Source organism: Ranitomeya variabilis, chromosome 1 (genome assembly GCF_051348905.1).
Source record: "Ranitomeya variabilis isolate aRanVar5 chromosome 1, aRanVar5.hap1, whole genome shotgun sequence".
Taxonomy (NCBI): domain Eukaryota; kingdom Metazoa; phylum Chordata; class Amphibia; order Anura; family Dendrobatidae; genus Ranitomeya; species Ranitomeya variabilis.
Window position 1 is genome coordinate 1,158,893,826 of NC_135232.1, and position 26,775 is coordinate 1,158,920,600.

General features: G+C 50.8%; 1 protein-coding gene and 1 long non-coding RNA gene across 6 annotated transcripts in view; both read left to right on the forward strand.

The window, feature by feature from the left end:
• The window catches only part of FBXO41 (F-box protein 41), a 160,796-nt gene that overhangs the window by 105,408 nt on the left and 28,613 nt on the right, over positions 1-26,775 (forward strand). For all 5 annotated transcript variants that reach the window (XR_013220124.1, XM_077280384.1, XM_077280385.1 and 2 more), the window contains exons 2-4: positions 1,080-2,043; positions 18,919-19,144; positions 19,231-19,310. Coding sequence is in view for 4 of the 5 variants with exons in the window: in XM_077280384.1 (XP_077136499.1) it covers positions 1,313-2,043; positions 18,919-19,144; positions 19,231-19,310 (1,037 nt within the window). In the remaining variant the exon portion in view is untranslated. The remainder of the gene's footprint in view (positions 1-1,079; positions 2,044-18,918; positions 19,145-19,230; positions 19,311-26,775) is intronic.
• LOC143793429 (uncharacterized) lies at positions 21,365-21,611 on the forward strand. Its single transcript, XR_013220125.1, has 2 exons — positions 21,365-21,421; positions 21,454-21,611. It is a non-coding gene; the product is annotated as an uncharacterized LOC143793429 (long non-coding RNA).

The window sequence follows — 26,775 nt, forward strand, 5'->3', positions numbered from 1 at the left end:
TGCCGTGGTATGTGACGTAATCGTCTGCTGTGTTGTGTGACGTCATCGTCCGCCGTAATGTGTGACATCATCGTCCGCCGTGGTGTGTTATGTCATTATACGCCGTGGTGTGTGAAGTCATCTTCCGCCGTGGTGTGTGACGTCATTATACACCGTGGTGTGTGACATCATTGTTTGCCGTGGTGTGTGATGTCATCATCTGCCAAGGTGTATGACATCATTGTTTGCCGTGGTGTGTGATGTCATCGTCCACCGTGGTGTGTAATGTCATCGACCGCCATGGTGTGTGACATCATGGTTGGTGTATGAGGTCATCGTCCGCCATGGTGTGTGACGATTGTCACCTCATCGTGACCTCATCGAACACTGCATTGTGTGACGTAGTCTGCTGCATTTTGTGATGTGATAGTCTGCCTTTGTGTGTGACATCATGGTCATCTGTGGAGTGTGAGGTCATCGTCAGCCACAGTGTGTGACATCATGGTGGTGTATGAGGTCATCGTGCGCTCTGGTGTGTGACATCATTGTCACCTTATCATGACCTCATCAAATACTGCATTGTATGATGTCGTTATCTGCTTTTTGCGATGTGGTAGTCTGCCGTGGTGTGTGACATCATGGTCATCTGTGGTGTGTGATGTTATCGTCCGCCGTGGTGTGTGACATCATGGTCATCTGTGGTGTGTGACGTCATTGTCCGCCGTGGTGCGTGACATCATGGTCATCTGTGGTGTGTGATGTTATCGTCCGCTGTGGTGTGTGACATCATGGTCATCTGTGGAGTGTGAGGTCATCGTCAGCCATAGTGTGTGAAGGCATTCTCAGCTAAGGGGTTTCATCTCAGTGTGTGGCCTCATTGTGCGTGATGTCATCATCTTCTATGATGTGTGATGTCATCAACTATTGTGGTTCAAAAACAGCAGCAGATGCAAAATGTTTTTGCATCGTGCAAAAATATTGCGACATTTCGTTGCTTGTGGAGTCGGGGCCGTGGTCTGCTGGGCAGTTGCAGAAGTTTTCAGCGCTCTCCTGGTGCAAGGAGCGGACGTGTGACTTGTTTCCTCTCTCTCTTCCTACAGGCCGATGTGGCAGATCGCGTGTGGTACGGGTGATCCTCTGACGTGACAGGTCCACGGTGCCATCGCTTCCATCGCCCTCTGACTTCAGAGATGAGCTCTTCTTGGCAAAGACTGTTGAAGTCTTGCTCTCCCCGCTGTTCTGACCCATCCAGAATCCCCGGTACACCATGACCCTCCGCGCCATCCTGCTCGGTTTAGGGCTGACGGACCAGCACCCTCTTCTGAGCTGAGGCATGGCCTCTTTGGATCTGCCCTATCGGTGTCCAAGGTGCGGTGAGCACAAACGTTTCCAGAACCTGTCCTCCCTGAAGTCCCACCTGGAATTCAGCCACACCTACGAGACCCTCTATGTCTTATCCAAGACCAACAGCATCTGTGGTGCCATCTTCCCCCTGACCAGTGAGACAGCCTTGTTGACCCCTGCCCACCGTAGGGAGGTCTTTGAGAGCACGTCTTTCCAGGGCAAGGAGCAGAGGTTTACGCGGGAATTAGTCCAAGCCGAAGACTGCGGCCAAGCATCAACACATTTCACCCAAGAGGCTGAGATCCCACTAGGTGAGATTTTTAGCAAGACAACCATGGCGTCCCACTCTCCTCCCCCGGCCGCTGTGGCAGCAGCTGCTGCAGCTTCCGCAGCTGTAGACGCTGCCTACGAGGAAGGTCTGGCCAGATTGAAAGTCAGGGCATTTGAGAAGCTGGAAGTGGACAAGCGCCTGGAGAAGCTGACCGAAGAGGTGGAGCAGAAAATCGCCACCCAAGTGGGACGACTGCAGGTGGAGCTGGAAAGGAAAAGCTCAGAGCTGGAGAATGCCAAGAAGGAGAGTGTACGGCTGGGGCTGGAAAAGCAGGAGCTGGAGGACCGGGCCTCCGAGCTGACCAGGCAGGTGGACGTCAGTGTGGAGATGCTGGCCTCCCTGAAACAGGACCTGGTGCAGAAAGAGCAGGAGCTGACCAAGAAGCAACAGTAAGTCCTCAAGTATTCCTCATTCCTGGGCAGCAGGCAGTGTGATCTCAGGACAGCAAGGTGCATGCTGACAAATGGCGCCATTCCTGGGCAGCAGGCAGTGTGATCTCAGGACAGCGAGGTGCATGCTGACAAATGGCGCCATTCCTGGGCAGCAGGCAGTGTGATCTCAGGACAGCGAGGTGCATGCTGACAAATGGCGCCATTCCTGGGCAGCAGGCAGTGTGATCTAAGGACAGCGAGGTGCATGCTGACAAATGGCGCCATTCCTGGGCAGCAGGCAGTGTGATCTCAGGACAGCAAGGTGCATGCTGCTGACAAATGGCGCCATTCCTGGGCAGCAAGCAGTGTGATCTCAGGACAGCGAGGTGCATGCTGACAAATTGCGCCATTCCTGGGCAGCAAGCATTGTGATCTAAGGACAGCGAGGTGCATGCTGACAAATGGTGCCATTCCTGGGCAGCAAGCAGTGTGATCTCAGGACAGCAAGGTGCATGCTGACAAATGGCGCCATTCCTGGGCCGCAGGCAGTGTGATCTCAGGACAGCGAAGTGCATGCTGACAAATGGCGCCATTCCTGGGCAGCAAGCAGTGTGATCTCAGGACAGCGAGGTCCATGCTGACAAACGGTGCCATTCCTGGGCAGCAAGCAGTGTGATCTCAGGACAGCGAGGTGCATGCTGACAAATGGCGCCATTCCTGGGCAGCAAGCAGTGTGATCTCAGGACAGCGAGGTGCATGCTGACAAATGGAGCCATTCCTGGATAGCTGGCAGTGTGATCTCAGGACAGGGAGGTGCATGCTGACAAATGGAGCCATTCCTGGGCAGCAGGCAGTGTGATCTCAGGACAGCGAGGTGCATGCTCACAAATGACGCCATTCCTGGTCAGCAGGCCATGTGATCTTAGGACAACGAGGTGCATGCTGACAAATGGCGCCATTCCTGGGCAGCAAGCAGCGTGATCTCAGGACAGCGAGGTGCATGCTGACAAATGGCACCATTCCTGGGCAGTAAGCAGTGTGATCTCAGGACAGTGAGGTGCATGCTGACAAATGGAGCCATTCCTAGGCAGCAGGCAGTGTGATCTCAGGACAGCGAGGTGCATGCTCACAAATGGCCCCATTCCTGGACAGCAGGCAGTGTGATATCAGGACAGCGAGGGGCATGCTCACAAATGGCACCATTCCTGGGCAGCAAGCAGTGTGATCTCAGGACAGCGAGGTGCATGCTGACCAATGGCGCCATTCCTGGACAGCAAGCAGTGTGATCTCAGGACAGCGAGGTGCATGCTGACAAATGGCGCCATTCCTGGGCAGCAGGCAGTGTGATCTCAGGACAGCGAGGTGCATGCTGACAAATGGCGCCATTCCTGGGCAGCAAGCAGTGTGATCTCAGGACAGCGAGGTGCATGCTGACAAATGGCACCATTCCTGGACAGTAAGCAGTGTGATCTCAGGACAGCGAGGTGCATGCTGACAAATGGCGCCATTCCTGGGCAGCAAGCAGTGTGATCTCAGGACAGCGAGGTGCATGCTGACAAATGGCGCCATTCCTGGACAGTAAGCAGTGTGATCTCAGGACAGCGAGGTGCATGCTGACAAATGGCGCCATTCCTGGACAGGAAGCAGTGTGATCTCAGGACAGCGAGGTGTATGCTGACAAATGGCGCCATTCCTGGGCAGCAAGCAGTGTGATCTCAGGACAGCGAGGTGCATGCTGACAAATGGCGCCATTCCTGGACAGTAAGCAGTGTGATCTCAGGACAGCGAGGTGCATGCTGACAAATGGCGCCATTCCTGGACAGGAAGCAGTGTGATCTCAGGACAGCGAGGTGCATGCTGACAAATGGCGCCATTCCTGGGCAGCAAGAAGTGTGATCTCAGAACAGTGAGGTGCATGCTCACAAATGGCGCCATTCCTGGACAGCAGGCAGTGTGATCTCAGGACAGCGAGGTGCATGCTGACAAATGGCGCCATTCCTGGGCAGCAGGCAGTGTGATCTCAGGACAGCGAGGTGCATGCTGGCAAATGTCTCCATTCCTGGGCAGCAAGCAGTGTGATCCCAGGACAGCGAGGTGCATGCTGACAAATGGCGCCATTCCTGGGCAACAAGCAGTGTGATCTCAGGACAGCGAGGTGCATGCTGACAAATGGCGCCATTCCTGGGCAGCAAGCAGTGTGATCTCAGGACAGCGAGGTGCATGCTGACAAATGGCGCCATTCCTGGGCAGCAGGCAGTGTGATCTCAGGACAGCGAGGTGCATGCTGGCAAATGTCTCCATTCCTGGGCAGCAAGCAGTGTGATCCCAGGACAGCGAGGTGCATGCTGACAAATGGCGCCATTCCTGGGCAGCAAGAAGTGTGATCTCAGAACAGTGAGGTGCATGCTCACAAATGGCGCCATTCCTGGACAGCAGGCAGTGTGATCTCAGGACAGCGAGGTGCATGCTGACAAATGGCGCCATTCCTGGGCAGCAGGCAGTGTGATCTCAGGACAGCGAGGTGCATGCTGGCAAATGTCTCCATTCCTGGGCAGCAAGCAGTGTGATCCCAGGACAGCGAGGTGCATGCTGACAAATGGCGCCATTCCTGGGCAACAAGCAGTGTGATCCCAGGACAGCGAGGTGCATGCTGACAAATGGCGCCATTCCTGGACAGCAGGCAGTGTGATCTCAGGACAGCGAGGTGCATGCTGACAAATGGCGCCATTCCTGGGCAACAAGCAGTGTGATCTCAGGACAGCGAGGTGCATGCTGACAAATGGCGCCATTCCTGGGCAGCAGGCAGTGTGATCTCAGGACAGCGAGGTGCATGCTGACAAATGGTGCCATTCCTGGGCAGCAGGCAGTGTGATCTCAGGACAGCGAGGTGCATGCTCACAAATGGCGCCATTCCTGGGCAACAAGCAGTGTGATCTCAGGACAGTGAGGTGCACGCTGACAAATGGCGCCATTCCTGGGCAGCAGGCAGTGTGATCTCAGGACAGCGAGGTGCATGCTGACAAATGGTGCCATTCCTGGGCAGCAGGCAGTGTGATCTTAGGACAGCGAGGTGCATGCTCACAAATGGCGCCATTCCTGGGCAGCAGGCAGTGTGATCTCAGGACAGTGAGGTGCATGCTGACAAATGGTGCCATTCCTGGGCAGCAGGCAGTGTGATCTCAGGACAGCGAGGTGCATGCTGACAAATGGTGCCATTCCTGGGCAGCAGGCAGTGTGATCTCAGGACAGCGAGGTGCATGCTGACAAATGGCGCCATTCCTGGGCAGCAGGCAGTGTGATCTCAGGACAGCGAGGTGCATGCTGACAAATGGCGCCATTCCTGGGCAGCAGGCAGTGTGATCTCAGGACAGCGAGGTGCATGCTGACAAATGGCACCATTCCTGGGCAGCAGGCAGTGTGATCTCAGGACAGCGAGGTGCATGCTGACAAATGGCGCCATTCCTGGGCAGCAGGCAGTGTGATCTCAGGACAGCGAGGCGCATGCTGACAAATGGCACCATTCCTGGGCAGCAGGCAGTGTGATCTCAGGACAGCGAGGTGCATGCTGACAAATGGTGCCATTCCTGGGCAGCAGGCAGTGTGATCTCAGGACAGCGAGGTGCATGCTCACAAATGGCGCCATTCCTGGGCAGCAGGCAGTGTGATCTCAGGACAGCGAGGTGCATGCTGACAAATGGTGCCATTCCTGGGCAGCAGGCAGTGTGATCTCAGGACAGCGAGGTGCATGCTCACAAATGGCGCCATTCCTGGGCAGCAGGCAGTGTGATCTCAGGACAGTGAGGTGCATGCTGACAAATGGTGCCATTCCTGGGCAGCAGGCAGTGTGATCTCAGGACAGCGAGGTGCATGCTGACAAATGGTGCCATTCCTGGGCAGCAGGCAGTGTGATCTCAGGACAGCGAGGTGCATGCTGACAAATGGCACCATTCCTGGGCAGCAGGCAGTGTGATCTCAGGACAGCGAGGTGCATGCTGACAAATGGCGCCATTCCTGGGCAGCAGGCAGTGTGATCTCAGGACAGCGAGGCGCATGCTGACAAATGGCACCATTCCTGGGCAGCAGGCAGTGTGATCTCAGGACAGCGAGGTGCATGCTGACAAATGGTGCCATTCCTGGGCAGCAGGCAGTGTGATCTCAGGACAGCGAGGTGCATGCTCACAAATGGCGCCATTCCTGGGCAGCAGGCAGTGTGATCTCAGGACAGCGAGGTGCATGCTGACAAATGGTGCCATTCCTGGGCAGCAGGCAGTGTGATCTCAGGACAGCGAGGTGCATGCTCACAAATGGCGCCATTCCTGGGCAGCAGGCAGTGTGATCTCAGGACAGTGAGGTGCATGCTGACAAATGGTGCCATTCCTGGGCAGCAGGCAGTGTGATCTCAGGACAGCGAGGTGCATGCTGACAAATGGTGCCATTCCTGGGCAGCAGGCAGTGTGATCTCAGGACAGCGAGGTGCATGCTGACAAATGGCGCCATTCCTGGGCAGCAGGCAGTGTGATCTCAGGACAGCGAGGTGCATGCTGACAAATGGCACCATTCCTGGGCAGCAGGCAGTGTGATCTCAGGACAGCGAGGTGCATGCTGACAAATGGCACCATTCCTGGGCAGCAAGCAGTGTGATCTCAGGACAGCGAGGTGCATGCTGACAAATGGCACCATTCCTGGGCAGCAGGCAGTGTGATCTCAGGACAGCGAGGTGCATGCTGACAAATGGCGCCATTCCTGGGCAGCAGCGCTTCTGACAATGGTGACACATGTATTTACTCTCAACCTTGTCGTCCTGCGGATGCATGTTGTGACGTCGGCCTGGTAACGACCGTGTTACCGTAGTAACGCCAGTTATCAGTCACAATATTTGTGGAATATTTCCTAAAGATGTTGCTCTAATTATAGAACAATAAGCGAGTGTATATTGGGGGTTAATCAGAGACCCCCGTGTCAGGGGCGGCCGGTGGCACCAAGGGCCAAGGACAATGGCGGCCTCGGAGGGCTACACAGGGCCCATTTATATGCATGTACGCAGCACCCCCGCAGAGAGGAGCAGGGAGCACAGTAACGCCCAGCAGCAGATATATGGCGAATAATGTACAGAACCGCTGCTACATATTAGCTAGAGATACGGAATCCAAGCTATAGGATAGAAGAGGAAGATGGCGACACTGGGAACACAGGCGCTGGGACAAGGGAGAACCTGCCGACAAAAACTACAGTAAGCAAAGGGGACGATAGGATACAGCGTATACCCCGACGAGCCCGGCTGTGACACCTGCTGGGACAACGCGCCATATTGCTTCTCCCATAAAGCCATTTATTACTCTGTGCCACATCTGTGTACAAAGCCTCAGCACCAGTCACACAGAAATGTCACCCACAGTCCTATGTAAGACCACAAGTACACGGAAATGTCACCTACAGTCCTATGTAAGACCACAAGTACACGGAAATGTCACCTACAGTCCTATGTAAGACCACAAATAACAGAAATGTCACCCGCAGTCCTATATAAGACCACAATTAACACGGAAATGTCACCTACAGTCCTATGTAAGACCACAAGTAACACTGAAATGTCACCCGCAGTCCTATGTAAGACCACAAGTACACGGAAATGTCACCTACAGTCCTATGTAAGACCACAAATAACACGGAAATGTCACCTACAGTCCTGTGTAACACCATAAGTAACACAGAAATGTCACCCTCAGTCCTATGTAACACGGTGTTACATAGGACTGAGGGTGACATTTCTGTGTTACTTGTGGTCTTACATAGGACTGCGGGTGACATTTCCATGTTACTTGTGGTGTTACTAACACCACAAGTAACATGGAAATGTCACCCGCAGTCCTATGTAAGACCACAAATAACACAAAATGTCACCTACAGTCCTATGTAAGACCACAAGTACACAGAAATGTCACATACAGTCCTATGTAAGACCACAAATAACACGGAAATGTCACCTGCAGTCCTGTGTAACACCATAAGTAACACAGAAATGTCACCCGCAGTCCTATGTAAGACCACAAGTAACATGGAAATGTCACCCTCAGTACTATGTAACACCACAAGTAACACGGAAATGTCACCCGCAGTCCTATGTAAGACCACAAGTAACACGGAAATGTCACCCTCAGTCCTATGTAAGACCACAAGTAACAGAAATGTCACCCGCAGTCCTATGTAAGACCACAAGTAACAGTAATGTCACCCGCAGTCCTATGTGAGACCACAAGTAACACAGAAATGTCACCCGCAGTCCTATGTAACACCACAAGTAACATGGAAATGTCACCCGCAGTCCTATGTAAGACCACAAGTAACATGGAAATGTCACCCTCAGTCCTATGTAACACCACAAGTAACACGGAAATGTCACCCGCAGTCCTATGTAAGACCACAAGTAACACGGAAATGTCACCCTCAGTCCTATGTAAGACCACAAGTAACAGTAATGTCACCCGCAGTCCTATGTAAGACCACAAGTAACACAGAAATGTCACCCGCAGTCCTATGTGAGACCACAAGTAACACAGAAATGTCACCCGCAGTCCTATGCAAGACCACAAGTAACACAGAAATGGCACCCGCAGTCCTATGTAAAACCACAAGTAACACGGAAATGTCACCCGCAGTCCTATGTAAGACTACATGTAACACGGAAATGTCACCCGCAGTCCTGTGTAACGCAGCAATGTCAACAGCAGTCCTATGCAACGCAGCAATGTCACCCGCAGTCCTATGTAACGCAGCAATGGCGCCTGCAGTCCTATGTAACACAGTAGTATCAGCTGTATCCTATGTGGACAGTCTGCAGCAGTGAGCTGTGATTGCAGCACAATTATGAGTCCAGCTCTGGAGGTGCCGGCAGTGTAGAGCAGCTGTGCTTTTCTTAGGTCTCCCAATATTAACCCTTCATTACTTCATGCCCATGTATAGAAGTGTGAGGGAGCGTCAGAGATCTGGGGGCTGGGGGGGCTCTGTACCTGACTGTACCTGACGGTGTGCCGCAGCAGCAAATGTGGGCACAAAACTCATCACTAAGGGGACTTATAGCAGGAGGGGTTCATCATGGCAGTCTCCATATAATATACGGCAGCCTCCATATAATATACGGCAGTCTCTATATAATATACGGCAGTCTCTATATAATATACGGCAGTCTCTATATAATATACGGCAGTCTCCATATAATATACGGCAGTCTCCATATAATATACGGCAGTCTCCATATAATATACGGCAGCCTCCATATAATATACGGCAGCCTCCATATAATATACGGCAGCCTCCATATAATATACGGCAGCCTCCATATAATATACGGCAGCCTCCATATAATATACGGCAGCCTCCATATAATATACGGCAGCCTCCATATATTATACGGCAGTCTCCATATAATATACGGCAGTGTACATATAATATACGGCAGTCTCCATATAATATACGGCAGCCTCCATATAATATACGGCAGCCTCCATATAATATACGGCAGTCTCCTTATAATATACGACAGCCTCCATATAATATACGGCAGCCTCCATATAATATACGGCAGTCTCCATATAATATACGGCAGTCTCCATATAATATACGGCAGTCTCCATATAATATACGGCAGTCTCCATATAATATATGGCAGTCTACATATAATATACCGCAGCCTCCATATAATATACGGCAGTCTCCATATAATATACGGCAGTGTACATATAATATACTGCAGTCTCCATATAATATACGGCAGCCTCCATATAATATACGGCAGCCTCCATATAATATACGGCAGCCTCCATATAATATACGGCAGCCTCCATATAATATACGGCAGTCTCCATATAATATACTGCAGTCTCCATATAATATACGGCAGCCTCCATATAATATACTGCAGTCTCCATATCATATACGGCAGCCTCCATATAATATACGGCAGCCTCCATATAATATACGGCAGCCTCCATATAATATACGGCAGCCTCCATATAATATACGGCAGTCTCCATATAATATACGGCAGCCTCCATATAATATACGGCAGCCTCCATATAATATACGGCAGCCTCCATATAATATACGGCAGCCTCCATATAATATACGGCAGTCTCCATATAATATACGGCAGTCTCCATATAATATACGGCAGTGTACATATAATATACTGCAGTCTCCATATAATATACGGCAGCCTCCATATAATATATGGCAGCCTCCATATAATATATGGCAGCCTCCATATAATATACGGCAGCCTCCATATAATATACGGCAGCCTCCATATAATATACGGCAGCCTCCATATAATATACGGCAGTGTACATATAATATACTGCAGTCTCCATATAATATACGGCAGTCTCCATATAATATACGGCAGTCTCCATATAATATATGGCAGCCTCCATATAATATACGGCAGCCTCCATATAATATACGGCAGCCTCCATATAATATACGGCAGCCTCCATATAATATACGGCAGTCTCCATATAATATACGGCAGCCTCCATATAATATACGGCAGTCTCCATATAATATACGGCAGTCTCCATATAATATACGGCAGTGTACATATAATATACTGCAGTCTCCATATAATATACGGCAGCCTCCATATAATATATGGCAGCCTCCATATAATATACGGCAGCCTCCATATAATATACGGCAGCCTCCATATAATATACGGCAGTCTCCATATAATATACGGCAGTCTCCATATAATATACTGCAGTCTCCATATAATAGAACCAGAAACACATGGGCCACTTGCACATTGAACAAGTCTGTAGGAACCTGTTCACACCACCAGTAAACTTGAAGACACAAAAGAGCACAGTGAGGTCAAAAATACTCTGTTGTAAAAAAATCACCTCTGTGGGTCATTTGCATTTAAGCAGTTCCATCCTGCATGTCCACATGGATAGTCCTTCTCTGAACCCTGCTTATACAGGTACTATACCGATGATCAGGTTTTAAATACATCAGATAGGGATTGCATACATTAGTTAGGACTGCTCTATAAGGGTATACCTTGACGATTTGGTGGAGCAGCTTAGTATACATTTTTTTGCAAAAAAACGTATCAACTAAATACCCTGTTTTCTTTACATCTTTTGACTAGCACTTGCTGATTACTGTGATTTTTTTACAACAGAGTATTTTTGACCTCACTGTGCTCTTTTGTGTCTTCAAGTCTCCATATAATATACGGCAGCCTCCATATAATAATAATAATCTTTCTTTATATAGCGCCAACATATTCCGCAGCGCTTTACAGTTTAACAGTTTCAAACACAACACAACAACAACACAACAACAACAGTCATAGGTAAAAATGTTAACAATACAGTAATAAAGCAGAATAAAACAAAATAAGACAACCCTGCTCGTGAGAGCTTACAATCTACAATGAGGTGGGGGGATACAAAGCACAGGTGTGTATTTACAGTGATGTATTTACAATGAGGGTCCAGCCATCTTCAGGGGGTGGGGGATAGATGGAGATAGTGAATGGGCCACACACAAACATAAAATGAGTTTGATTAGGGAACGTGATAGGCCGCTCTGAACAAATGAGTTTTGAGCGAGCGCCTAAAACTATGCAAGTTGTGGATGGTCCTAATGTCTTGGGGTAGAGCATTCCAGAGGATTGGCGCAGCACGGGAGAAGTCTTGGAGTCGGGAGTCGGAGGTACGGATTAGTGCAGAGGTTAGTCGAAAGTCGTTTGCAGAGTGCAGCGGTTGGCTAGGCCGATAGACAGAAATAAGGGAGGAGATGTAAGGGGTGCCGCACTGTGGAGAGCTTTGTGGGGGAGAACAAGTACTTTGAATTGTATCCTGTAATGAATGGGCAGCCAGTGTAACGACTGGCGAAGAGCAGACACGTCCGAGTAACGATTAGCCAGATGGACGACCCTGGCTGCTGCATTAAGGATAGACTGGAGAGGGGAAAGTCGCGTGAGGGGGAGGCCAATTAATAGAGAGTTACAGTAGTCCAGACGGGAGTGGATTAGGGCGACAGTGAGGGTTTTTGTTGTTTTCATGGTGAGAAAAGGGCGTATTCTAGAGATGTTCTTTAGGTGTAAGCGGCACGAGCGGGCAAGAGATTGTATGTGGGAGGTGAAGGAGAGTTCAGAGTCAGACATAACACCCACACAGCGCGCCTGCTGCTGGGGTGTTATTATGGTGCCACCCACAGAGAGGGAAAAGTCAGATTTAGGGAGGTTAGTAGAAGGCGGGAGCAGAGGTTGAGTTTCAGATAGAGAGCGGACATGATGTCAGAGACTGCGGACAGACAGTCAGTGGTGTTCTGTAGTACAGCGGGGGTAAGGTCAGGGGATGACGTGTATAGTTGTGTGTCATCAGCATGAAGATGGTACTGAAAGCCAAATCTGCTGATGGTCTGTCCAATTGGGGCTGTGTAGAGGGAGAAGAGAAGGGGGCCAAGGACTGAGCCCTGAGGTACCCCGACAGTGAGAGGAAGAGGAGATGAAGTGGAGCCGGAGAACAGAACACTGAAGGAGCGGTCAGAAAGGTAGGAAGAGAACCAGGAGAGAGCAGTGTCCTTAATGCCTAGTGACTGGAGCCTAGAGAGTAGGAGAGGGTGGTCAACAGTGTCGAAAGCTGCAGAAAGATCGAGAAGAATGAGCAGAGAGTGGTCACCGTTACGTTTCGCACCGCGATGGGCCGAGCCCGACGCTAGTGTGAAAGTAGCCTAGACGGGAGTAGACTAGGCGCTCCAGGAGTTTAGAGATGAAGGGGAGATTGGAGACCGGTCTGTAGTTGTTTGTGCATGATGGGTCAAGGGTTTGTTTTTTTAGTAATGGAGTAATGATAGAGTGATTGAAGGAGGAGGGAAAAATGCCAGAGGAGAGGGAGAGATTAAAGATTGTAGTTAGGTGAGTTGTGACGACTGGAGAGAGAGACTGGAGGAGGTGTGAGGGAATGGGGTCGGTGGTGCATGTAGTCGGACGAGGAGAGGAGCTTGGAGACTTCTTCTGTGATGGGATCGAAAGTGGAGAGTGAGCCAGGGGAGATGCAGGGAGGGATGGGAGTCATTGCACTTGGTGTCTGGGAGCGGATTTCCTGACAGATATTGTCTATTTTCTCTATAAAGTGGGAGGCCAGGTCATCAGCACAAATGTCTGTGATAGGGGCTTGTGCTTTTGGCCTGAGGAGAGAGTGAAAGGTGTTAAAAAGTTTCTTGGGGTGGTTGGATAGTGAGGAGATCAGGGTGGTGTAGTAGGACTGTTTGGCGAGGTGAAGGGCAGAGTTATAGGTCCTTAACATAAATTTGAAGTGGATGAAGTCTTCTGGGGTGCGAGTTTTCCTCCATAAGCGTTCAGCACACCTAGAGCATCGCTGGAGAAATCGGGTTTGCGATGTAAGCCAGGGCTGTTTCACTCTGTGTTTGGAGGTTCTGAGCGTGAGGGGAGCTACTTGGTCTAGGGTGCTTCTAAGAGTGTCATTGTAGTGATGTACCGCCAGATCAGGACAGGAAAAAGAAGAGGTTGGGGACAGTGATGAGTGTAAGGAGTCTGAAAGTGTATGAGGGTTAATGGCATGTAGATTTCTGAATGTGTGGTAGGTAGGAGAGTGCTGGGGTGGGCGAGGAGTTGTGAGTGTGAAGGAGAGAATGTTGTGGTCAGAGAGGGGAAGTGGTGAGTTATCGAGGTGGGGAATTGAACAGAGCCGGGCAAAGACCAGGTCCAGGGTGTTCCCGTCTTTGTGTGTTTCAGAGGTTGATAATATACAGCAGTCTCCATATAATATACGACAGTCTCCATATAATATACGGCAGCCTCCATATAATATACGGCAGTCTCCATATAATATACGGCAGTCTCCATATAATATACGGCAGTCTCCATATAATATACGGCAGTCTCCATATAATATACGGCAGTCTCCATATAATATACGGCAGTCTCCATATAATATACGGCAGTCTCTATATAATATACGGCAGTCTCCATATAATATACGTCAGTCTCCATATAATATACGGCAGTCTCTATATAATATACGGCAGTCTCCATATAATATACGGCAGTCTCCATATAATATACGGCAGTCTCCATATAATATACGGCAGCCTCCATATAATATACGTCAGTCTCCATATAATATACGGCAGTCTCTATATAATATACGGCAGTCTCTATATAATATACGGCAGTCTCCATATAATATACGGCAGTCTCCATATAATATACGGCAGTCTCCATATAATATACGGCAGTCTCCATATAATATACGGCAGTCTCTATATAATATACGGCAGTCTCCATATAATATACGGCAGTCTCCATATAATATACTGCAGTCTCCATATAATATACGGCAGCCTCCATATAATATACGGCAGTCTCCATATAATATACTGCAGTCTCCATATAATATACAGCAGCCTCCATATAATATACTGCAGTCTCCATATAATATACGGCAGTCTACATATAATATACAGCAGTCTCCATATAATATACAGCAGCCTCCATATAATATACTGCAGTCTCCATATAATATACGGCAGTCTACATATAATATACGGCAGTCTCCATATAATATACGGCAGCCTCCATATAATATACGGCAGCCTCCATATAATATACAGCAGTCTCCATATAATATACAGCAGCCTCCATATAATATACTGCAGTCTCCATATAATATACGGCAGTCTACATATAATATACGGCAGTCTCCATATAATATACGGCAGCCTCCATATAATATACGGCAGTCTCTATATAATATACTGCAGTCTCCATATAATATACGGCAGCCTCCATATAATGTATGAGAATCTCATTAACTCAAAGCTGCGAAGATCACACAACAACCACAAGATGGATTTCTTCACCCCAGGTATCATTTGTATTGTGTAACAGCGGCAGCCTGACAGTGCCTGTAGTTTACTTATCCTGATGAGCGGTTCCCTTTACCTTTAGTACATCCTTTCATCCCTTCATACCTGTTCTCCTCCTGGCTTTTCCTTCTGCTGTGAGGCTGGAGCTCTGCCTGCTGGATGCAGTGTCCTCCACACCGACTTGTAGCAATGCTGCCATCTATTGGCGAGAAGTCAGTACTACACATAACTCACTGATGTGTGAGGACATAGGCGCCCATAGGGTACAGCTGGGATCAGATCAGACTGTGACACATCACTACTCAGCCAAACGTCCCTCTATCTGAGGACGCCACGAGTACTGACACCCCCACACCCATCTGTATGAGGACCCCCAGGTACTGACACCCCCACACCCATCTGTATGAGGACCCCCAGGTACTGACACCCCCACACCCATCTGTATGAGGACCCCCAGGTACTGACACCCCCACACCCATCTGTATGAGGACCCCCAGGTACTGACACCCCCACACCCATCTGTATGAGGACCCCCAGGTACTGACACCCCCACACCCAGCTGTATGAGGACCCCCAGGTACTGACACCCCCACACCCAGCTGTATGAGGACCCCCAGGTACTGACACCCCCACACCCATCTGTATGAGGACCCCCAGGTACTGACACCCCCACACCCATCTGTATGAGGACCCCCAGGTACTGACACCCCCACACCCATCTGTATGAGGATCCCCAGGTACTGACACCCCCACACCCATCTGTATGAGGACCCCCAGGTACTGACACCCCCACACCCTCCTGTATGAGGACCCCCAGGTACTGACACCCCCACACCCAGCTGTATGAGGACCCCCAGGTACTGACACCCCCACACCCATCTGTATGAGGACCCCCAGGTACTGACACCCCCACACCCAGCTGTATGAGGACCCCCAGGTACTGACACCCCCACACCCAGCTGTATGAGGACCGCCATGTACTAACACCCCCACACCCATCTGTATGAGGATCCCCAGGTACTGACACCCCCACACCCATCTGTATGAGGACCCCCAGGTACTGACACCCCCACACCCTCCTGTATGAGGACCCCCAGGTACTGACACCCCCACACCCAGCTGTATGAGGACCCCCAGGTACTGACACCCCCACACCCATCTGTATGAGGACCCCCAGGTACTGACACCCCCACACCCATCTGTATGAGGACCCCCAGGTACTGACACCCCCACACCCAGCTGTATGAGGACCCCCAGGTACTGACACCCCCACACCCTCCTGTATGAGGACCCCCAGGTACTGATACCCCTCACCCTCCTGTATGAGGACCCCCAGGCACCGATACCCACACCCTCCTGTATGATGACCCCCTGGCACTGATACCCCCACAGCCTCTGTCACTGTTCACAGGGAGGATACCCTTAGCATCCCCCCAACTCACACCAATTTGTTATGAACCGGGGTTATTTGGTTGCCCCTGGTTCTTTCTGAAGGGGATTTATCTATATCCCGCTTCCCAGTTCCGGTTTGGAACTTGCAGCTCTCTGGTGCCCCCCTTATCCTCAGGTCAGACTAGGTACTGCACCTAGGATAATTAGTCGCCAGAAAGGCTGTCTTACTTTGTACAGGCTAATGGGCACACTGCAGCGACGGCGATATAACTACTCACAACTCAGGCGGTAACAATAATTATCAACGCCGCCATCGCTACAAAGACTCCCAAACGCATAGGACAAGTCAGCTGCCACCAGCTCCAATTTCTTAATTATTAACGGGTCCAGAGCCAACCCAGATTAGTAGCGTAATTCACTTCAGAGGACGTGACAGTACGTTATAGAGCAAGGAGAGACAAAGCTAGTAATTTTATATATTTTACTCCAAAAAAGGTAGGCAGTGTTTACAGAAGTATAATAAGATATTATAAAGAAGACAAGTATTGTATGTACAGTACAATTACAAATAAAATGGGATTAAAGTTGAAAAAACACTTACATTTCGTTATGTCATTTCATCTCATGGCTGACCGTGTACTGTGGGGGAAGGGCGAGCATATATACATCACTCCTGTCTCTCAGCTAGACCCCGGACAAAAGACACGTGACACTCACTTATTTCCCAGCCTAAAACCAAGGCACTCCCCCTGTGGTGACCTAACTTAGAGGCTGAATCCTCCCCTTTTCTTAGACTTATGGCAACCATTTTTATACATAGCTCGCTGTATGAACTTCGTATACGAAAGACACAATGATCAGGAGGTGCACCCCGTCGGGGGGATTATTTTAAGTGTAAACACGGCGTAGTTACATGACCCACTTACGGAGAAACCTGCTCGTTGCACTCGTTGGGTTTAGCTCCTAGCGATTTTAAGGAGTTATAAATCTCTCGATGGACGTCCGGAATATATAATCCTTATATCTCCAGCCCTGATCGGTGCCAATATACATAACCTTAAAAGAACAATAGAATGCCATGCTTTCTGTACCAGTTTTAGCCAGTATCAGGTGGGAGGGGGGAATGAGGAGTGTAGGGAGACTTGTCTGTCGCAGCACAGAGCCATAAACACTCCTGGTCTCCCCTTACAACTATATAGCAGGGGGGAGGGGAGTTGCCTGCAGGCTTAGAATTCCAGCCTTCTGCTGGCAGGCACAGGAAACTGCAGCTGAGAGCTCTGTATGTGTAATCGAAATAATCAGAACTTCTTCCTATTTCCTGACACCCTCCTGTATGAGGACCCCCAGGCACTGACATCCCCAGTCCCTCCTGTATGAGGACCCCCAGGAACTGACACCCCCAGTCCCTCCTGTATGAGGACCCCCAGTTACTGACACCCCCACACACATCTGTATGAGGCCCCCAGGTACTGACACCCCCACACACATCTGTATGAGGACCCCCAGGCACTGATACCCCCAGTCCCTCCTGTATGAGGACCCCCAGGTACTGACACCCCCAGTCCCTCCTGTATGAAGACCCCCAGGTACTGACACCCACACACACATCTGTATGAGGACCCCCAGGCACTGATACCCCCAGTCCCTCCTGTATGAGGACCCCCAGGAACTGACACCCCCAGTCCCTCCTGTATGAGGACCCCCAGTTACTGACACCCCCACACACATCTGTATGAGGCCCCCAGGTACTGACACCCCCACACACATCTGTATGAGGACCCCCAGGCACTGATACCCCCAGTCCCTCCTGTATGAGGACCCCCAGGTTCTGACACCCCCAGTCCCTCCTGTATGAAGACCCCCAGGTACTGACACCCACACACACATCTGTATGAGGACCCCCAGGCACTGATACCCCCAGTCCCTCCTGTATGAGGACCCCCAGGAACTGACACCCCCAGTCCCTCCTGTATGAGGACCCCCAGGTACTGACACCCCCACACACACACACATCTGTATGAGGACCCCCAGGCACTGATACCCCCACACACATCTGTATGAGGACCCCCAGGCACTGACACCCCCACACCCATCTGTATGAGGACCCCCAGGCACTGATACCCCCAGTCCCTCCTGTATGAGGACCCCCAGGAACTGACACCCCCAGTCCCTCCTGTATGAGGACCCCCAGATACTGACACCCCCACACACACATCTGTATGAGGACCCCCAGGCACTGATACCCCCACACCCTCCTGAATTCTCTCGCGGCTCCCGACTCCTGTGTTTGGCCCCCGGGGGCCGCATTGTCCGTCCTCGGATCTCAGACATTCGCTCCATGTGCAGGTGACTCGAGGGTCTATAATGAGGGGCCGTGGCTGCTGTACCGTCGTGTAGGAAGGTGCGGTTTCCCGCCGCCCTGCGGTTCCGCACTGTCAGAAGCTGGTAGCAGGTGTATAAATAAACCGGTCAGAGCTCATCACGGCTGGGGGCGTCCGTGTGCGTGGGCTTCGCATGTATCCTGCTCCGTGGTCAAGGTCTCTGCTTGCTGTCAGTGAACGGATGTGTTCCTGTATAACTTGAACTCTTCGCTTCTTCTTGCAGAGAAGTGGTAGAAATCGACTTATTCCTGAAGGAGACGGCCAGCCGAGAAGCCAACGCCAAGGTGCGCCTCCAGCAGTTCATCGAGGAGCTTCTGGACCGCGCCGACCGGGCCGAGAAACAGCTGCAGATCATCAGCAGCTGCGGCACCACCCCCAACGGCAGCCTGGGCCGCTGCAGCATCCCCGGGTACAAGGTGACGGACGCCCGGGGTCAGGGCTCCAGGCAGGTAGGTCCCGCAACGCTGGGGCAGGGTGCCACCCCTGATCGGGTAATGGCTGATAGCTGCCATTAATGCTGACTCCTTCCTTCTAGAGGGCAGACAGGCACCAGGGGCCCGGCTCCTCCACCCACGGATCATACCCGGTGACCCAGCGCTCCGCCTCGTGCACTGGGTGAGTTCTCACGCTTCATATCCTGTGCAAAGTGTCTGCCCCGTCCACCAGTGTCAGCTTCATCAAGGCTCCACTCTGCTGGGCCCTAACAGGATCCCCACGGGGCCCATTCTGACCCTTCCTGCTCCTGATATAACGCTACTCCTTCATAGAACATTCCCCAGGCTTCTCATCCAGAGGATTATTGCATATGGGAGCAATAATGCTTCTCTTATACAACCTACTCTCCTCCACCCATCACTCCCACTGTCATCCAGAACCTGCTGTAACGGACGCTGCAGCTCTCTGAGTGACCGGTCTTCATATTCTGTCACTTCTCCAGTGCAGTCAGTGTGCACATCCTGTATTATACTCCAGAGCTGCACTCACTATTCTGCTGGTGCAGTCACTGTGTACTTACATTACATTACTGATCCTGAGTTACATCCTGTATTATACTCCAGAGCTGCACTCACTATTCTGCTGGTGCAGTCACTGTGTACATACATTACATTACTGATCCTGAGTTACATCCTGTATTATACTCCAGAGCTGCACTCACTATTCTGCTGGTGCAGTCACTGTGTACATACATTACATTACTGATCCTGAGTTACATCCTGTATTATACTCCAGAGCTGCACTCACTATTCTGCTGGTGCAGTCACTGTGTACTTACATTACATTACTGATCCTGAGTTACATCCTGTATTATACTCCAGAGCTGCACTCACTATTCTGCTGGTGCAGTCACTGTATACATACATTACATTACTGATCCTGAGTTACATCCTGTATTATACTCCAGAGCTGCACTCACTATTCTGCTGGTGCAGTCACTGTGTACATACATTACTGATCCTGAGTTACATCCTGTATTATACTCCAGAGCTGCACTCACTATTCTGCTGGTGCAGTCACTGTATACATACATTACATTACTGATCCTGAGTTACATCCTGTATTATACTCCAGAGCTGCACTCACTATTCTGCTGGTGCAGTCACTGTGTACATACATTACATTACTGATCCTGAGTTACATCCTGTATTATACTCCAGAGCTGCACTCACTATTCTGCTGGTGCAGTCACTGTGTACTTACATTACATTACTGATCCTGAGTTACATCCTGTATTATACTCCAGAGCTGCACTCACTATTCTGCTGGTGCAGTCACTGTATACATACATTACATTACTGATCCTGAGTTACATCCTGTATTATACTCCAGAGCTGCACTCACTATTCTGCTGGTGCAGTCACTGTGTACATACATTACTGATCCTGAGTTACATCCTGTATTATACTCCAGAGCTGCACTCACTATTCTGCTGGTGCAGTCACTGTATACATACATTACATTACTGATCCTGAGTTACATCCTGTATTATACTCCAGAGCTGCACTCACTATTCTGCTGGTGCAGTCACTGTGTACATACATTACTGATCCTGAGTTACATCCTGTATTATACCCCAGAGCTGCACTCACTATTCTGCTGGTGCAGTCACTGTGTACATACATTACATTACTGATCTTGAGTTACATCCTGTATTATACCCCAGAGCTGCACTCACTATTCTGCTGGTGCAGTCACTGTGTACATACATTACATTACTGATCCTGAGTTACCTCCTGTATTATACTCCAGAGCTGCACTCACTATTCTGCTGGTGCAGTCACTGTGTACATACATTACATTACTGATCCTGAGTTACATCCTGTATCTCTTTTTTATTATAAAAGTACAAAACAAAGCTTACAGACAAACTCAATAACAAAACAAATTATTCACAGTCCCCAAAAGTCCAATGTCCAGCATATTTATACAAACAAAATGTTCCTCCATTTCATTAATGCCCCCCCAGCAAGGGAAGAGACCTCAACCTATATCCTTCTTTCTCTCCCCTTGTACCTTTTTCCCTCATACACACATACCCATGCATTCATCCCTAGAAAAATAAACAAAAGTCGACCAACTGCCCTAAAGAAAGCAAATAGGCCACCTGGCCAAAACTTAATCATATATTTTATACATACATATATATATATATTTTTTTTTCCCCTTCTAAACTAAACCACCACCATTCCCCCAAAGGTCCCACGAAAGTTTGTGGCCTATCACACCAGGTCCCACGAGAGTTTGTGGCCTATCACACAAGGTCCCACGAGAGTTTGTGGCCTATCACACAAGGTCCCACGAAAGTTTGTGGCCTTCACTATACAACAAGGTCCACAGAAGTTTATGGCCCTTTTTTCCTCTTCTTGGCATCCCGCCGGACGTCCATTCTCCAAAACCCATCCCCCACCCTCCAAGAAACCCCCCACCCCACCTAAACTAAATCCCCCCTACACGCATCATAGTACACATGTAACATATATACAACCTTATAATAACATATAATCAATAATAACATAATAATAACCAGTACACACCTTAACCATGACCAAAGAACAGGCCCAAGTTCAATGCTTGCAAGCCCTATACCCGGGTTACCAATTACAAAACAAAAATCTATAAGTGAGGGTTACAGCCCACCACCAGGAACTGGAGACCATAGAGGCTCTCACCCTAATCTACCGCACATCACCCTGACCCTCCCTAACAACACAAAAGAGAAAATCCTGTCCCTATAGCCCTACCAATCTCTCCCTACCTGCCCCTACCTGTCCCTCACTGACCCTCACTACCAACCTAATACTAACTACCTGTCCCTAAAGACTGTCCCTATCTGTCCCTCCCTGTCCCTACACATCTATCTGACCCTACAAAATAAAGATAAAAAGATAAAAAAGACTAACTCAACCCTATCACAGGCACACAGAACCTAACTCTCCCTAGGGCACATTAAAGGAGAAACCCCTCCAAAGAAGAGAGGCCCTCCCTGCACCCAGCCTCTCAAACTCCAGCAAGCGCACTTTTGCCAGGTCACCCAGGATGTTCCTAATCACCTCTTCCCTGGGGAGGACTTTCCGCTGAGTAGACACTAGACACCGTGCATTCCACGTGTGGAACCTAGTTACTAAACTAACTAAGAAAACAGTGCCCCGATCTCGGCCACCAAGGGACCTGAATGCCCCATAGGCCCACTCCGCATAGGAAAGGCCTGCCAGCCTAGGCCAGCCAATGGAAGCACCCACCCTGCTGTAGACCTCTGTATTAAAGGGACACCGAAGCAGGAAATGCTCCATGCTTTCAAGCATACCGCCACACTCTTCGCGGGGACAATCCCGGTCATCAGAGCATCTGCACTTCAGGTTGTCCCTCACATACAGCTTCCCATGGAAGCAGCGCCAAGCCAAGTCCCAAAACTTCAAGGGGATCCGCTTAGAGTTCAATAACCCGAGCCCCACCTCCAGATCCCGGCTTGGGCAATCCCTGAGCGCCAGGGGCTTCTGAAAGTGGGTCAACAGGACCCTATTGTCAAGTAACCTTCTCGACATGGTCCTGATCTCCCACACTCCCAGACCCCACCGACGGATCACCTTCAGAACCGGGGTAGCATAAGCCGGAAGATGCCCATGAGGTGTTCGAAGGTCCTTTACCTGCCCTCCTGTCTCCCATTCCTGGAAGAAAGGCCGAAACCACCCCCTACAGGAGAATACCCACAGAGGAGCCCTCTCTGACCAGAGGTTGGCGATGTTTGCCTTAAGAAAGGTGTTTACTAGAAACACCACTGGGTTGACCATACCCAACCCTCCTAGTCTCCTCGTGCGGTACGTGACCTCCCTCTTGATTAGGTTCAGCCTATTTCCCCATAACAATTGGAAAACCAGGCTGTAGACCCGTGTCCAAAGAGGCTCTGGCAAGATGCAGACGCTGCCCAAATATATTAGCAAAGGAAGCAAATAGCCCTTGGCAAGACTAACCCTTTCCCTTAGGGTCAAAGACCAACCCTTCCACTGATCCACCTTCTGAGCGGCAATCTTAAGTCTGCCCTCCCAGTTTTGCTAGGGATAGTCCCCCGGGCCGAAACTGATGCCTAATATTTTTGCTGTGGCCTGAGGCCCTGGAAGGGTGTCCGGGAGATCAAACCTTGGATCTCCCCCTCCCAGCCAGAGACTCTCACACTTGTCCCGGTTGATCATGGAACCGGATGCCACCGAGTAGCGTTCAACCTCAGACATCACCCAATCTGCCTCCTCTCTCGAGGATACAAAAAGGGAAACATCATCAGCGTACGCCACTACCCTCAAGGCGGCCTCTGGCTCCGCCTGGTCCATCCTGACTCCCACCAACGGTCCACGCTCCACCCTCCTTAAAAGGGGGTCGATCGCAAACACGTATAACAGCGGGCTCAGAGGACAGCCCTGGCGGACACCAGACCTCACCTCAAAAGGGTGTCCGACCCAACCGTTCACGAGCGGAAAAGTCTCTGCCCCATTGTATAAAACTCTCAACCAATCAACAAACCTCCCAGGCAGACCATACCTCAGAAGGACGGACCAGAGGTACTCATGGTTAACCCGGTCAAAGGCCTTCGCCTGGTCTAAGGACAGCAAGTACCCCTTCCAGTGACCTGCCCTGCCCTGCTCCACTGCCTCCCGGACACCGAGCACAGCACTAAATGTACTGCGGCCTGGAACAGAGCAGTGCTGGGCCCCCGAAAGGAGCCGGGGCGCAAACTGCACCAACCGATTAAAAAGCACCTTTGCCAGAACCTTTCGGTCCGTATTGAGAAGCGCTATGGGACGCCAATTCTCAATACGGGACGAGTCTTTACCCTTTGACAGGATAATCAGGGCTGACTTCCTCATTGAACTGGGTAGAATGCCCGAGGAGAGGCACTCATTAAAAACCTCAGTCAAGAGGGGGACCAAAGAGTCCCTAAAAGTCTTGTAGAACTCGGATGTTAAGCCATCCGGACCGGGCGACTTTTTGGGCCGGAGCCCATCAATCGCCCGTCTCACTTCCTCTTCCCTGATTGCTTCTGCCAAAACATGAAGAGAGGGGTCATCCCCTGGCTCAGGGATGGTTTCAGTCAGGAAAGCCGACATCTCATCCCGATCAGGATCCCTCCTCCCCAAGAGGTGCAAGTAGAAGGATCTGACCACCTCCAGGATCCCTGATTTGGATCTGTTCAGGGACCCCGTACTGTCAATCAGTCCTCTCACCATCTTACAATTCACTGACAACCTGCAGTTTCTGTAAGGGTCGGGCGAGCGGTACCTCCCGAAATCCCTCTCAAAAACCAAGGATGTGTGCCTATCATACTGGCACCCCTTGAGCAAGGTCTTCACCCTGGAGATTTCCTCTCGGTCCCCTCCAGTCGAGACGAGCTGCTCGAGTTTCCTCCCCAGCTCCCGATACAGGCGGTACCTGTTCAGGCCTCTGAGGCTCGAGAGCTGACGGAAGAACCCCGCGACCCTTCTTTTGAAGATCTCCCACCACTCAGACTTACTGCTACAAAGACCCAAGAGAGGTACCTGGCTCTGAAGAAATTCCTCAAAGGACTGTCTTACTTCCGCCTCTTCCAGAAGGGACGAATTCAGCTTCCATGGGCCTCTCCCCATCCGGGGGGTCTCTGTAACATTCAAAGTAAAGAAAATGAAACAGTGATCGGAGAACTCCACCTCAACAGCGGACACTGCAGAAGAGACGGCTTCCTCCTTTAAAAAAAACCTATCTATCCTAGACCTACTGCTTCCCCTAAAAAAGGTGAAACCCCCGTGACCTGGGGTGTGCCGGATGTGGACATCCACCAGGTGAGCTTCGCTTACTATGCTATTCAAGGCTACGCTATCATAAGCCAGCCGGTCTCCGGGGCCTCCCCTATCACGGAGTCTGGTTACAGTATTAAAATCCCCACCGAAGACCACCTGCCGGCTCGTAAAAAGATAGGGCTTGATCCTCAGGAAGAGACATTTACGGTCCCACTTGGATTGTGGGCCATAGATATTGATGAGCCGAAGCTCCTGTCCCCTCATGAAGACGTCAAGGACCAAACATCTCCCCATTTCTACCTCGATCACCCGTCTGCATTCCACCTCCACGGTCTTAAAAAGGACCGCTACCCCGCTATACGGCTCGGCCGCAAGAGACCAGTATGAGGGCCCACTCCTCCATTCCCTCTTTGCTTTGTAGATGGACTCCAGGTCCGTTAGTCTGGTCTCCTGCAAAAATAAAATATCAGCCTCAACCCGGGTGAAAAAAATCAAAGGCCGTAAATCTAGCCGTATCTGACTTTATGCTGGCGACATTAATCGACGCCAGAGTCAACGGGGTAGGTTCCGCCATCATGGGTGATTGAGTTAGATGGCCTGTTTTTTAACCGTACCCCCTGATTTCCTCTCCCCTTCTGAGGAGGAGCCCGACTCACCCCTCCTCTTTAAAGATACCGAGGTGTCCATATCCTCCTTTATAGCACTGGATTTCCCAGAAATAGATTCCTTGCCCCTGGACCCCGAGGTGGTCCCCCCTCCAGAGGAGTGTGAATCCCCCGGAGGACAGACCTCACCACTCCCCGAAGGCACCCCAGATGTTGCGACCGGCCCCTCACCCCCGACCTCCGACACAGCAGAGTCATCGAGGGCTTGGAACCGATTGGAGAGGGGGATCAGAGGGGAGTCAGCGAGCCCTTCCGTAGGCACCCCAGTGGCCAGGGGGGGGGCTTAGATTTTTTAGCCTTGTTCTTCCTCTTCTTCCGACTCTTACCGGTACGATTGTCACCCATTTTTTTAGGCTGCTCCACCACCTCTTCATCCAGACTTTCATACTGGGAAGAGTTATCAGAAGCAGCCAACTCCTCCCTCTCCATCCTCCGGATCTCCTCGCTCACCGCCTTCTCCCCCAGGGCCTCAGAGGCTTCGGCTGCCGTCTCCAGGGTGGGGGCAGTCATCACCCCAGTTGCCTGAGGCTTATCCTGCCCCCTGCCCTTACGGCTCCTCACCTGTTGCCACTGGTGGGCAGATGTACCAGCCTCGCCTTTCCTCACCGACCCCTCAGCTCCCCTCATGCCTCCACCCTCAGCCACAGCAGAAGTTGCACCACCGGGGACCCCCCCTTGGCTCCCCCCTGCCGGGCCAGAGATGGTGCTGGAAAAGGAACGGGGGCAGCGGCTATACGGGTGACCTAGGTCACCACACAGGTGACACCTAATGTCACCACAGGCCGCGGCAAGATGGCCTACCCCGCCACACAAGGCACATTTCTGTACCTTGCAGCCTGCGCTGAAGTGGCGGGGATCACCGCACCTGTGGCAGACCTTCGGTTGCCCCTGGTAGAAGATCTGGATTCTGTCCCTCCCCAGAAATGCTGAGGAAGGGATGTGGGTGACCGTACCTCCTGAAACCTTCAACTTTACCATGAAGGTCCAGCCCCCTGACCAAATGCCAAACTCGTCCCTATTTTTTTTAGGGACCTCGGTGACTTCCCCATAACGGGAAAGCCACGTCATTATGTCGACCCCAGAGAGTGACTCGTTACTTGTCAGAACGGTCACCCTCTTTACACTATTTTGGCGAGACACCGCCTGCACGGCAAA